The 13,636-nt window shown below is 34.1% G+C and overlaps 3 protein-coding genes across 11 annotated transcripts; 2 read left to right on the top strand and 1 right to left on the bottom strand.

Annotated features, from left to right (window-relative positions):
* Window positions 1-1,415: 1,415 nt before the first annotated feature.
* Window positions 1,416-5,791, top strand: LOC107002751 (interactor of constitutive active ROPs 2, chloroplastic-like). 9 transcript variants are annotated; one of them, XM_015200910.2, is made up of 4 exons: window positions 1,416-1,538; window positions 2,534-2,578; window positions 3,125-3,281; window positions 3,890-5,791. In XM_015200910.2, the coding sequence occupies exons 2-4, from the start codon at window positions 2,559-2,561 to the stop codon at window positions 5,474-5,476; spliced, it is 1,764 nt and encodes a 587-aa protein (XP_015056396.1). In that variant the 5' UTR covers window positions 1,416-1,538; window positions 2,534-2,558; the 3' UTR covers window positions 5,477-5,791. The 9 variants fall into 9 exon arrangements, with proteins under 9 accessions (XP_015056396.1, XP_015056399.1, XP_015056397.1 ...); XM_015200913.2 differs by having other exon boundaries at window positions 1,512-1,604; XM_015200911.2 differs by lacking the exon at window positions 1,416-1,538 and adding an exon at window positions 1,579-1,667.
* Window positions 5,792-6,734: 943 nt separating this feature from the next.
* LOC107031925 (40S ribosomal protein S23) lies at window positions 6,735-8,790 on the top strand. Its single transcript, XM_015233436.2, has 4 exons — window positions 6,735-6,860; window positions 8,039-8,194; window positions 8,295-8,421; window positions 8,506-8,790. The coding sequence occupies exons 1-4, from the start codon at window positions 6,856-6,858 to the stop codon at window positions 8,644-8,646; spliced, it is 429 nt and encodes a 142-aa protein (XP_015088922.1). The 5' UTR covers window positions 6,735-6,855; the 3' UTR covers window positions 8,647-8,790.
* Window positions 8,791-10,348: 1,558 nt separating this feature from the next.
* LOC107001663 (60S ribosomal protein L4-1-like) lies at window positions 10,349-13,633 on the bottom strand (the record flags this gene model as incomplete). The annotated part of the gene is made up of 2 exons (XM_015199628.2): window positions 10,349-10,729; window positions 12,596-13,633. Coding segments are annotated over 2 exons (1,152 nt in total), but the record flags the coding sequence as incomplete, so codon positions are not given.
* Window positions 13,634-13,636: the final 3 nt, after the last annotated feature.

Genomic DNA, 13,636 nt, shown 5'->3' with positions numbered 1-13,636 from the left:
GGCAAGTTTAGAATTTGACATCTTTTTACTTATAACAATAAAATATTATTGAAATATCAAACCTTATTGTGGTTACATGATAATCAATCACTATAGCTGTTTAAATATATCTAAATCAATAATGTTGTTCTAAAAAAAGTTTTTAAATTATTTTTTCTAATAAAATAATTATATATAAAGATATGTCAAATTATGCACATAACTAATGTAAGTCAACTAGATGTATAAAAGATTTTGGTCCGTGAGGTTCACGGATATTAGACTCTAATTTTCAAGTTGGTTGGAAAATAATAAATAATAATATTTTCTCCTAGTCTGTTATTAAAATCAATAAGTAAAAATAATATAATTATTTTTAAAGTAACTACAAAATTTAAGGTTAATTTTCAAATATATTTGATAAGATTAAATTAATAAAATAGATTGCTCATAAGGAGTGTTAAATTAATATAGACAAAGTACATTTAAAACGAACCAAAGTACGTTCAAGTAATTAATGATGCAAGTTCCAATAAATACCTTTACCTTTCCCCATATATAATCTAATACTTCAGTTATCGTAATTTGCGTGATATTTTTTATTTTTTACGAATTAAATTATTTAACAATAAAGAATTTATACATAAAATCTTTAAATGTTTTTTGAAATGAAATTTTATATATTTGTAAACTATGTAGAAAGTACTATTAACGTATAATAATTAACAATTCAAAATATTTTTAAAAAATATAATAAAATTTACGATCAAAATTCAATTTATTTAAGTTTCGAAATTCAGAAAGTATCAAGAGTAGATCAAGTTAGGAAAAGAATTCCCCTAAATAATTACTCCATTATCATTACTAAAACCACCCAAAAGAAAAAAAAATAAGTATTATTTATCATTGACTATATAGGCACAAAAAATTATTTTTTAAAAATAGAAAAAACAAAAATGAAGTAGAGTAGTCACTTTCATTGGACAAGAAAACAAGTGAAGTCCATCTTGGTTCGGTAACTTGAGAGCTATCATTCACTACTAACCTTTGGGTGGGTCCCACAACATCCAATAGCGCGTTTTTCGAGGACATCGTCGACTACTTTGTCGGTCTTAATTTATATGACGACTTTTAAAATTTAAAAATTAAAAGTAATTTAAATTATCAATTAATATAACTTATATAATTTTCCAATATATTTAAATTTATGGTGAAAGTCTAATTTGGAAGTTGAGTTCTCCACATAAAAATTTGGGATAAAGAATTTGAAAAAGGACTACACAATCTACTTTAATACAAATATTAGTAACCGATATTTAAACCCCCTTGATTAAAAAAAATACTTTCATATTTATAAAGTATAGTTCTAGAATTTTAATTTAATCGATTTGAATCTCTTTAATTAAAAATTTGACTCATTTATTTAATAATTTTAATCCACTTATACCTATAGATTACATAGAGACAATTTAACCGTTAGCTCCAAATCGGCTCCCCTTCAAATCAGTGCACAACACTTTCTCCATCCACTGACCAAAAAAAAAGAAAACTTGATTCTGGTCAGTTCAAAAACTGTTCATTTATTGTTTTTAGAGCCAGCTTGTTGATTCTTCTCATTTATAACAGTTATGTTCTTTTCATGTGTTTGGTATACTAATAGTTGTTCACAGCATTCATTTCTCATATGGGTTGGTGTCCCTTTTTTATTTTTATTTTTGTATGTGAATGTGAGTTGGTTTCTTTATAATAAAGTTTCAATCTTTGAGTTTTTTTTTTTTTAGTTGGTTTTACTGTGTGAGTTTTTTTTTTTTTCTGTTTCAGATCTGTTTTACGCATTAAGAACAGAGAAAATAATCATTCAAGAAAAGACTTTCTAGTTGTGAATCATTTTATGTGGTTGTGTTCCATAAAGTCATTAGTAAATACTATGTCAATCAAAGATTTTAATTGTGGTTTGTGATATTTTAGATTAGCTTAAATGAAGCGACATGGACAGTGAATATTTGTATATGGTTTAGTAGTTTTCTTTGTTTTCGCTTAAACAGATAAAACGAAATTACTTAACGTTCTTTTTATTTTCGCTGAAATTTGAACATGAGACATCGTGATTGTATGGGTGCTTATTTGTTGTTTCTAAAGTCATTTTCTATGTGTATTTTAGTGTCATTTTCTTTATATTGCTGTTATACAGTATAAACAACTTGAGTAGAGATGAAGTAAAAGGAAAAAAAGAAAAGAATTGGATATATATGAGTTAAATAATTGTAGTTATTATTTTTGGGTTGAATTTTAATTTTTTTTCTCTTTTTCTGTTTTTGGCTTGTTGCTCTTTTATTTGTATATTTGGTTGGTGGTAGTGGAGGTTGTTTCTATATGGAGTTCCTTTGAAGGGATTGTATGTTTTACTTAATTTGGTTTCTAATTTGGATGTGGATTGCAATTTGCAAATCCATTATGTAACTATATTGTTTTTTTCTGTAGTTTTATACTTTTGCATATGCACATTTTAATCAATTTTTTTTTCTAAATCAAGAAATCTTCTCAACTATTTCAGGTATTGCTAAGAGGAAATTAATATTATGCAGACACCAAAATCAAGGTATTTCTAATCTCTTAACAGTGAATGACAATATTCATCCTTGAAATAATGACATACAGTTCTGTAGTTATTATTATCTATATATTAGAAACAAGAATGGTAACTAGGTACTCGAAACTCGAAAGTAGTGTAGAGTTTAGTACTAACATTATTTTCTCTTATACCTCGAATCAAACGAGTCCTGGAGTAGTGTTCTTAGCAGTAATATGCTCACTTGAGTACTTGAGGATCTGCAGCTCAGCTTATGCTATCTCAGAAAAAGACTAATCGAAATCGAAGGGAGTAAGTGATTAGAAAAAAGAGTTTGATGCTAAAGGAACTAACAAATGAGATTTATTCAGTCTCTCTCTTTTGTCTTTGTTATGTGATTTATCTTTAAAAGATTTGACAGTTCTGTAACATAGGTAAAGTTGTCTCCGCATGACCTATAAGCGACTAGCTCGAGATCAATGTTCTGATGTGATTCATACATTGTGACTGCTTGGATTTTTGTCTGTTGTAAGTTGTTTGCCTGTCTCATTCATCTTCGCGTGTTTTTGGCTGAAGGAATGTTACGGTGGAGGTGCCACAAAGGATATCTCCTGCAGCACCAAAGACAGCTCGAAAGCTCAAAACTCCAGGATCAGATGCAGCTACCAGGACACCTAAAGAGAGGAGTCCTAAAGTTGTTGTTCGTCGTTCTCCACGTAGTCCAGCTTTAGAGGTAAAGAAACTTCAATAGTCTTCACAAAAATTTCTGCAACTAGAACAAGTTTATCAATTCTGTATCACTTTGTTACAACTTTTGTCCTATTAATCTTGTACTGTCTCATTCTTATAAATTGGCAGCTATCATGTTCAGTTATGCTTTAACTCTTTTTTCTCGCGAAATGACCATTTATATAGCAATGTTTTCCCTGCAAGTGTAAAAAAAACCTTCACGTCTTTGTACTGAAACTGTTTTGTTCTTGTTGTGGATGATTTATGGCAGTGTCACTAAATAGAGTGAATCATGCCTCTTTCGTGTGAAGATATATAGCGTGGTTACTAAATCGGATGCTCTTTCTATTCCCTTTTTCTTTTTTTCAGTTTCGCGTCTGAGTAGAGCTAATTTTAGGCACTTTTTGCAGTACTTGATGGAAACTTATTCTATTTATATAACTTAAATTCCATAATCTACAGCATTATCTTTCTATTCTTATCCGCAGACCATGCTAAATCGGGATGCTTTGTGCACCGGGTTGCCCTTTTATTAGTTGTTTGCTGCTCTCTTACTGCTTAAAGGTCCTTGAAATGTTGCTAAGGTAATCATTGCTCATATTTGTATAACAGAAGAAGCATTCGACCCGAGATTCTGACTTGGAAACTCAACTTGCTCAACTTCAAGAGGAGCTGAAGAAGGTAAAGGATCAGCTCAGTTCATCTGAATCATTAAAAAGACGGGCTCAACTAGAGGCAGAGGAAGCGAAGAAGCAGCTAACAGTTATGTCGGAGCAGCTTGAGGAATCTGAGAAACAACTACTTGAACTCTCGGATTCTGAGGAAGCTCGAATCCTGGAGCTACGCAAGCTATCACAGGAACGAGACAGAGCATGGGAATCTGAACTTGAGGCTGTCCAGAAGCAGCGCGAATTCGACTCTGCTACTTTAGGTTCTGCTATGAATGAAATCCAGAAGCTTAAAATTCAGCTGGACCGTGTGGCTGATTCTGAAGCCAATCAAGCTCGACATGCTGAATCAGCTTATGCTGAGATACAAAGCTTAAGGTTAGAACTTATGGAAACACTTGCATTGGCCGAAAAATTGAGAAATCAACTAAATGATAGCAAGGAATCTGAGGCTTGTGCACTTGAAGAAGTGAGTAAAGCTCAGATACAGCTGGAAATGGCAAAGAAGACCGAGGATACTCTACGTTCTGAAGGTCTGAAAGCAATGGAGGCTTACAAATCGTTGTCGTTGGAGTTAGAACAATCAAATAACCGAGTAGCTACATTGGAGGAACTTGTCAGTGAACTCCAAAGTGCTCAAGATATTGAGAACATGAACTCTGCACAAGAAAATGGAGTTATTGTTGAAGCCGAGGAACTCAAAACCGAGCTGAGTAGTCTCCAAGTTGAGGTGAGTCAACTAAGAGCTGCGTTAGAGGTTTCGGAGACAAGATATCAGGAAGAATATATCCAGAGCACTTTGCAGATTAGAAGTGCTTATGAGCTAGTGGAACAATCAAAATCCGAATCAATACAGAAAGAGGCTGAATGGGAGGCAAAGTTAGAGGCTACAAAAGCTGACTTGGAAGAGTTGAAGGAGAAATTAATGAGCAAAGAAGCTACACTACGAAGCATTTCAGACGAAAATAAGCATTTCAGTACGTTAGATGCTGTATTGAAGGAATCAGAGTCAACCTTGGGAATATTGAGAGCAAGTTTACTCGACAAAGAGACGGAGTTGCAAAGTATAAAGGAGGAAAATGAGATACTGAAATCCGAAATGAAGAAGAGGGAAACTGAGGCTAGCAAAGCGAATGATTCAGCTCTTGCGTTGGTAGAAGCCGCGAGAACTGCAGAAAAAGAGGCACTAGTGAAGTTAGGATACTTGACTGAGGAAGCGGATAATAGTATTAGAAAGGCAGCACGTGTGACCGAGCAGTTGGATGCAGCACAGAATGCCAACTCTGAGATGGAAGCAGAATTGAGGAGGTTAAAAGTACAATCTGATCAGTGGAGGAAGGCTGCTGAGGCAGCTGCAGCTATGCTTTCAACTGGAAACAATGGGAAATACGCGGAGAGAACAGGTACTTTAGATTACCACACTAAGATGGATTCGCCGTTATCTGAAGACACAGATGATGACTCTCCCAAGAAGAAGAATGGAAACATGTTGAAAAAGATTGGTGTTTTATTGAAAAAAGGCCAGAAGTAGTAGCATATAGTTGCAAGCTGTTTTCGAATAATCGTTGTTTGATTTGCCTGATGATAACAGTTTAGTTTAATTCCAGTTTTTCTGTTAATAAATCTACTCTACACCTTATGAATCTCATAGAAGATTTTTGTATAGCTATTTGAAATTAAGAACACTGTATGATCTCAGTTGCCAAATATTTGGTAAGCTCTCCAAGGAGATATTAAGTGTTGTAATTTCTTTTGGTTATAATTTCAGTTCATATGGTAGTTGATATATTTTTGTATTTTGAACAAATTCTGCATATGTAATGAAGCAAAGAAACATGATTAAGGATGTGTTCGGTATGTTTTCCAATTTTTTCAAGTTTGATTGGTCAAAATGTTCTCGAACACGAGTTTGAAAATGACTCTAGAAGTGTTATTCTAAGTTCCTCGTCTCTTCCCCACCCCCCATCCAACACCCCTAACTCCCATGCCTTGACCATCTTGTTTACTTAACAAACACTAGAAAATAAGTAAGAAATTAATTGTTTTTTAAGAAAACATTTTCCTTAGTACCGAACAACCCCTAAAGGTAGAAGAATTGATCTATTTGCATATATACAATGAACTCGTCTAGTGTTGTTGTTGTGTGGAGAAATCTCTTGTTGTGTGTATTGTGGTTTTAATTAACCTTCAACACCAACAAGAAATATTTATGGAAATCTACGGATTTTTTTTTCATATGATAATTAATTGTTCCAGATGTAAATTAGAAATCTATCTATAATTCATGAAAATATCTATTGAAATTCATTTTCTAAAAATTACATGAATAAAAAGGACAGTTTGGTGCACAAATATTTCGTATTAGCAAAATCTGAAGAAGAGCCCGCAATTTTAATCATTTACGATGGATGTGGAATAATTAAGCAAGAATAATTGTCTTGAGAGGAATAACGATCATCTCACTTGCATATTGTACTATCCTTTGTTTGCCTCAGTTGCCTTCTGAATAGTTTTTTTTTATTAGTATTATAAATGAAAAACTTACAAAAATCTCCGAATGTTCAAGCATCTAATCAATTAAAATAAAGATATCAAAGAGCTACTATCTACTAACCATACATATTTCATTAGTAACATTTTCTTAAGATGTTATTGCTAATTTTGCAAGTATTTCTAATATTTAAAATAAAGTAAGATAAAAATCTCTAATTAGTGACTTAAGTCATAAAAGCCACATCCTATGGGCCTAAGAAGAAGCCCAAAGTTTGTTAAAGCCCAACTTCCTTATCAAGCAGCCCAACCCAGAACTCTATTATAAGACCGGTTAGGGTTTTATTAGTCTGCTGCCTCTCTTCATCAGCAACATATCAAACTACAGCTGAAGTCGGAGTTCTCTGTCACTCAGCAAACATGGGGTATGATTTCTGCTTCTTTTTTTTTTTGCTTCCATTTTGATTTACGTATTCACAATTGTTATGGTAGTAAACAGTAAAAGAGTGTTTTGTTCTTGTTGTTTTTGGTTATGAGAATCTGATTCTAGCTGTTCGATTTGAGCTCTTAAGTCTACCGAGTGAATTTTCTATGAGAATGATCGTGAACTACTAAAACATGTGTGAATGTTTGAGAAATTTTGAGTATCGAATATCTACAAGTAGTAGATGTTGTAATTTGTAAGTGGTAGATATGGAGAGTGTTTAATTACGTTAGATCGCTGGAACTAAAAATGGCAGATTGAATTGCTTGTTCCTATGTCATAATGTATTTTTAGGTGAAAAAAGAATGGCATGAAATGTTCAGTGTAAGGTTGGGGGCTAGTCTGGATTTCAAATCTGGGTTAGATTCATTGAAACAGCTGTTGACACTGAAACGAATAAATAAAAACTGGATTTTGAATACAATTTCACCATGAAAATCCCTGTTATGTTGTAAAATTGTGGAATATATAATAAGAAATGTAGAGATTGAAATTGAGTTAGAAGTGTCCCATTTTGTTTTCCCACGGTTTCCATTAGTATAGTATTAATATCTCAAAGCTGGTTAGAGAAATAAACATGAAGAGAGATCAATAAATCAGCTTCAAGACATTTATAAACAATCACTTATTTGAAATAATCTCCAAATTTATTTCAAATATTTGGAATATGACGCGTTGGAGAGTAAATATATAGTAACACCATATATTTACTCTCCCACAGACCCAACATAGTTAAATAGTTTCTATGCAAGGTGGTTAATAAAAGGGGGTCAAGGCTATTGAAATGCCAACTTTAAGGGGTAATTAGATCAACCTACAGTTCTAGGTGTGCACTAATATAATGCGTCAAGTTTCGGAGGTCCGAATGTATTCTGCCAAATTTCTTTTTCATAAGGTATGAAGAATAAACCCTAAGCTACTGATTAACACATTTGTGGTTGAGAGGGAAGATCATTGCCCAGTAAGATAGTTCATTTTAGATTCCTATGATTTGTCATGGTATAGCATCAAGTTATATCTGCAGTGTTCTGTATACTTTAGAAGGTATTTGTTTAAAGGGGATCTTCAGCTATTTTTCTCATATAAGCTATATATGTCATTGTGGGCAAAATTTTGCAGGAAGACACGTGGTATGGGAGCTGGACGCAAGCTGAAGTCCCACCGTAGAAGACAAAGGTGGGCTGACAAGTCCTACAAGAAATCCCATCTTGGGAACGAATGGAAGAAGCCATTTGCTGGGTCATCCCATGCCAAAGGCATTGTGCTTGAGAAGATGTAGGTCCACTTTATGCTGTTTATGCTTACACTATTCTCCAAGCCATGCAGAATTAACACTTGGCTCTAATGTTCAAACTTGCTGGAATGTTTTGTGCAGAGGTATTGAAGCTAAGCAGCCGAATTCTGCCATTCGTAAATGTGCTAGGGTTCAACTCATCAAAAACGGGAAGAAGATTGCTGCCTTTGTCCCCAATGATGGTTGTTTGAACTACATTGAAGAAAATGTATGTCCCTTCCTTCTTTCCTGTTTTCTCAGGCACTCTCAAATTTTGTCAGTTTTCTTGTTGCTGACCCTTGACACATTGCAGGATGAAGTGTTGATTGCTGGATTTGGTCGTAAGGGACATGCCGTGGGAGATATTCCTGGTGTCAGGTTCAAGGTTGTGAAGGTTTCTGGTGTCTCACTCTTGGCTCTCTTCAAGGAGAAGAAAGAGAAGCCTAGATCTTAGGTTGTCCTTTTTGCCAAAATACTTTCAAGCATGTAACAGGCTATTAGCTAATCTTGTTGAGTTTGTGAACAAACAGTTTTTGATCCTAGTTATTGTACTGGAATTTCAATTATTCTATGAAGTTCATATTTATTGTCTTAAAAAGTATGTTCAAATTAAGATCCTTTGGAGTGGACAACTGGTTTGGGTTTGAGACTTTCACGTTGAAAGGTCTCAACTTTGAAACTTGGGCCAGCAAAAGCAAGGGGTATATCCTTTGGATCGAATTCCGCTATACTTGTCTTGCCAATTATCTTTTTGTATGTTTTGCAAGCTATTGCATAGGAGTGAGTGATTTCTTTCTTATTTTTCGTGTTCTATATTTAAATAAATAAAAAAAATCTTAAATGTAATTACATATAGTTGAGATAAATTTTATGTGAGATGAAAGCAGAGTGAAAAGCATTTGAATTCATTTCTGGAGGGATCTGAGAATGTTATCTGTTAAGGAGCAACGTTAAGCATGGACATATCTTACTCCCTCTTCCATTTTAGATATGGCTTTAGCATAAATAAATAATTGTTACTTTATGAATTTATTATTAAAATTGATAATTATTTTTAATTATATTTTTAACATTAAAGAAGTCTTTTTATTATTATTAAAAAAATTACTCAAACTCTTGAAAAAACATCTAATCTGAATAAAGATGACTTAATAAGCTATAACTTGTGTTCGATTAATAAAGATGACTTAATAAACTATAACTTGTGTCTATTGTTTTTTTAATGGGCTTGAAAATATCCTATACATTTTGTAAAGTAAGGTATGACTAAAGTAAAGCTAAGAATTGTCGGAATTTGCATTGTCATACGTTATATACATTTTGTAAAGTGAGATATCCGACTAAAAGTAAAGATAAAAGGATAGACGACGGTCATCAAAAAAGAAAAACAGTTGGGTATGCTTAGGAACACATACCAATTAGTTCGTTACTTCTTGTAGAGGGGTATATGATGAGAATTATGATGAATCATGGGTTGAGTGGATGGTGTCAAAATGTGTATTAGGTTGGAGGAGTTACTGTTAATGACTGGTTTAAATTTTAATGATGTTGTGAGTCCCCAGGATCCTGGTTATGACAATAATTTGATTCTGAGATGTTTTGATGGTAATGATGAACAATGTACTCTAAATTTCGTGTGGGGAATTATATAATCGATTTGTTCTTAATTACTTGTCCATATTTCCTCTTTTAGTTTTTTCCTACTCCATCTGTCCACAATTAACGATATATATTTTCATTTGATCTAATTTAACTTAAAAATTAATCAAATTGAACGGAATGCAGGTCATCAAAGTTGTCTACATTTTCCTCAATAATCTATCCTATTTTGAAACATCCATTAGGTAAATAAGTTAATTATTTAAAAAAACTCAATAAGCCATCAAAACATTCATTGTGAACACGCCTTCTCTAAAAGATGAACCAAAAGTATTTAATGAGTAGCAATACTTCATTCATGTGTTCAATATGAATAGAGATAATGATATAACATATTTGTGCTGTTGGTTAGACCAAAAGTTGTAAATATTGACACAAATTAGTGATACTGAAATTTCATCAATCGAAACGATATCTTTACCACTACTACTATCCATGATTTTCAGGGGAAAAGAAGCTCAGAGAATTTGCTTTAATGGAGGAACATACACATACGATAAAAAGAAGATGGGGAAATCGATAATAAGTCATGCATCCAATGTTGGAGAGCCAAATAATACTTAATACCATATCTCTTGATAAGCTGTCAACTAAAAGGGAACTTGACAACAAAATAAGGTCAGGGGAAGAATTTGCAAGTAACTTGAGGATATAGTTCCCTTCCCACTTAATCTCAGCTTGGACCATCAAAACCAAAAAGATCAGACTGAACCAACAATTAAACAAAATAGTTTCTAACATCACCTCAAAACAAAAATGATCATCTACTGTGTAACGCCAAGCCACTTTGTGAAGTTCTCGAATTCGGTGTAATCAGAATCTGAAATCATTGTCTTGAACCAAGATGTGCCTGCTGCTCTGATAGCTGATGCTTCCTCCTGTCAAATATGAAAAAGAAAATTGAGTAACATAATGCACAACCAAACTCAGGTTTCAAAGCAACATAAAAGTGTGTTGTGAGATGTTAGTGAAATCAATATCGAACCAATATCAATTACATAAGAGAGAAGTTAAAGGTAGACAATCATTTATATTGGAGTGGAAGAAGTATTTTCTTCAAAACATGAATTCCATTAATGTTTGACAAACTAATGTCTTTAATTAACTTACTTAAAGAGAATGTCACACCCCAAAAATTCATTTATTATGGAATGCCACGAGTATTTGGACAATATTTGGATTATTATATCATAATTTTATCAAATACTTTTTTTATTCACTACGTCTCCAATCATTTGTCGCTTTTTCACTTTACACGCCCCTTAAGAAATATTTATTTATTAGGAGGATTTTTTTACTATTTTAATCATATCTATATTTAAGCTATGATCTTTCTCCATTAAATATCTACTCAAAAATTATGTGCATCTCCATTAATGATACGAGCATGCAATTGTTGGTATATCAACAAAAAACTAAATTAACACTTCAAGTAATAACACCCTGTAATCAGGAATTTGCAGTCTTCAAAAAAACTGTCTTGGCTTAATTTTACCTTGAACTTCTAAAACGACAAATAATTGGAGACAACTTTTTTAGAAAAAGCAACAATAGAGACGGAAGGAGTAATATTTAAGATTGTTAACTACAATATGAGTTATTGTACTTTAATGTAGTTCCTAAATATGCAAATTTTACCGTCTCAACTCATGTTGCTTACTGAAAATAGTTTCTCAGATTATTTGTCGTTTTATAAATTCAAAGCAAAATTGTTTTTCCCGACTATGGTTGTTACTACATGAAAAGTTTTAATTTAGTTTATTCCTAAGTGTCTGTCTATCTATATTTTCTACTCATTTGACATTTGCAATTGAATACTTACTAATGGAGATTACACAAATTGAACAAATATTTTTACTAAACAAAGATTGTAGTAAAAAATGGTAATTAATATTTCTTAAGAGGCGTGCAAAGTAAAAAAAAAACGATCAATAATGTGAGACGATGATAATTTCCAAATATGCCTAAATTAATTTGACTCCGTACTAAAACCAAGCCAAACAAACTGGACAAAGGGAGTTCCGCAACATCCCATATCTAAAAACTAAAACTTAATCCAAAAGTATTCTACCCCTCAAGACTTCCTTTCTTAGGACTACCATCCATGCATTGTTTTGCAACTGAACCACCAAGACCTCAGTTCCAAAACAAACCCTTACTACTAGCTTCCCTGGCATGCTTAAACATGTTGTTAACTATATGAATTTGGGGATGCATAACGCAGGAACAACCCAAAAGTAATGTCATGACTATGGTCAAATTAGGGGTCGTTTGGTTGGGAACAAGTTACCCCTTCTGGAGATAACTTATCCCACCATGATATAAATGGTGGGATAAGTTATCCCAAACATGTAAACTAAACAAGACACCAAAATCAAATCCCAGGGCATTTTTTTATCACAGGAATATTTATTCCTATCCCTCGCACCAAACGACCCCTTAATATGTTTATGTATGTTGTTTAATGGTACTTCGATTATCAGAAACAATCTCTATCACCCAAGATGGTAGTGGTAAGGTCAGCTTACATTATACCCTCTCAAGATCCCACTATGGGTTATACGGGTATATTGGTTTTGTTGTTGTAGTATTAGTTCCTGTAAGTAAGTTAGCTGATTTTCTTGTACCATCACTAAAGATTTAACACTACAGTACTAAACTAAACAATGAAGAGTAAAACTACACAAGTATCTACGTTTTTGTATCAAAGCCCACAACTTTAGAAAAAGTGTAGCAGGACATACCTTAGTTATTTGGTGTCTCTTCTTGTCAAGCTTCTCGTTCTTGGCCTTGACACGTTGAGCCTCAGCCAAAAGAGACATTCTCTTTGCAGTCTTTGCATAGGGGTTGAGTTTCAGCAGCACATTCAGGTTCTTAAGTGGGTTCTTCTTCAATGTTGCCCTCTTCACATCCTTCTTGATGGGTCTCACAACGGATTGTACCTCGTCTGAGTTGATGATCCTAGCAAGGTCAGCATTCACCATCTTTGGACGTGGCAATAAGTACCCCTTCTTCTTCTGAGATGGCTTATCGAATGACCCGTAAATGTCATCCAATTTCTCATAAGCTGATTTCGTCCAGATAACAAACCGTCCAAGATGACCTCCAGGAGCAAGCTTCAAGAGGTTCAAACGCTCAACATGGCAAATTTCAACTCCAGGAATATTGCGGAAGGCTTTAACCAACTTAGCCCCTTCAGTTCCATACACAATCAATGGACCTTTACGGGAAATGTATCGACGATTCCTCATCTTACCCTTCCCTGTACGAATAGCATGGCTATCCTTCGCCTTCTCGGCATCAGGATAAGCACCCACTTGCTTTAGCGCCTTGATAGCATTAGAAGTCTTCTCAATTCCCTCAACCGAATCAGAAACAACCAGAGGTAACTCTGGCACTGATTCAATACGATGTCCTCGGGCGAGAACCAGTGAAGGAACTGAGGAAGCAGCAATAGCTGAAACTACCGCATAACGCTTCTGATTAACCGGAATCTTTCTATGCCAACGGCGCCAGATCTGTGTAGGAGCAAACATACGACCACCACGACACATATTACCAAAAGCAGCTTGTCCAGCACGGTGAGTTCCACCACCAGCAACACGGGGGATACGAGATACAGCACGACCAGTACCCCATGACTCAGCAGAGGTCTGATGACCAGCCTTTCTCGAAACGGCGTAAGGTTGTCGTGCATTTTTGGAAATATTGGCGTGGACGTAGGTTACAACGTCAGGACGGATCGGAGCTTTCATGACGGCGGGGAGAGGGATAGCGGCGGAACC

This window comes from Solanum pennellii, chromosome 10 (genome assembly GCF_001406875.1).
Source record: "Solanum pennellii chromosome 10, SPENNV200".
Lineage (NCBI taxonomy): Eukaryota > Viridiplantae > Streptophyta > Magnoliopsida > Solanales > Solanaceae > Solanum > Solanum pennellii.
Note: the sequence above shows the minus strand (reverse complement) of the source record. Positions and strands in the feature narration are given on the sequence as shown.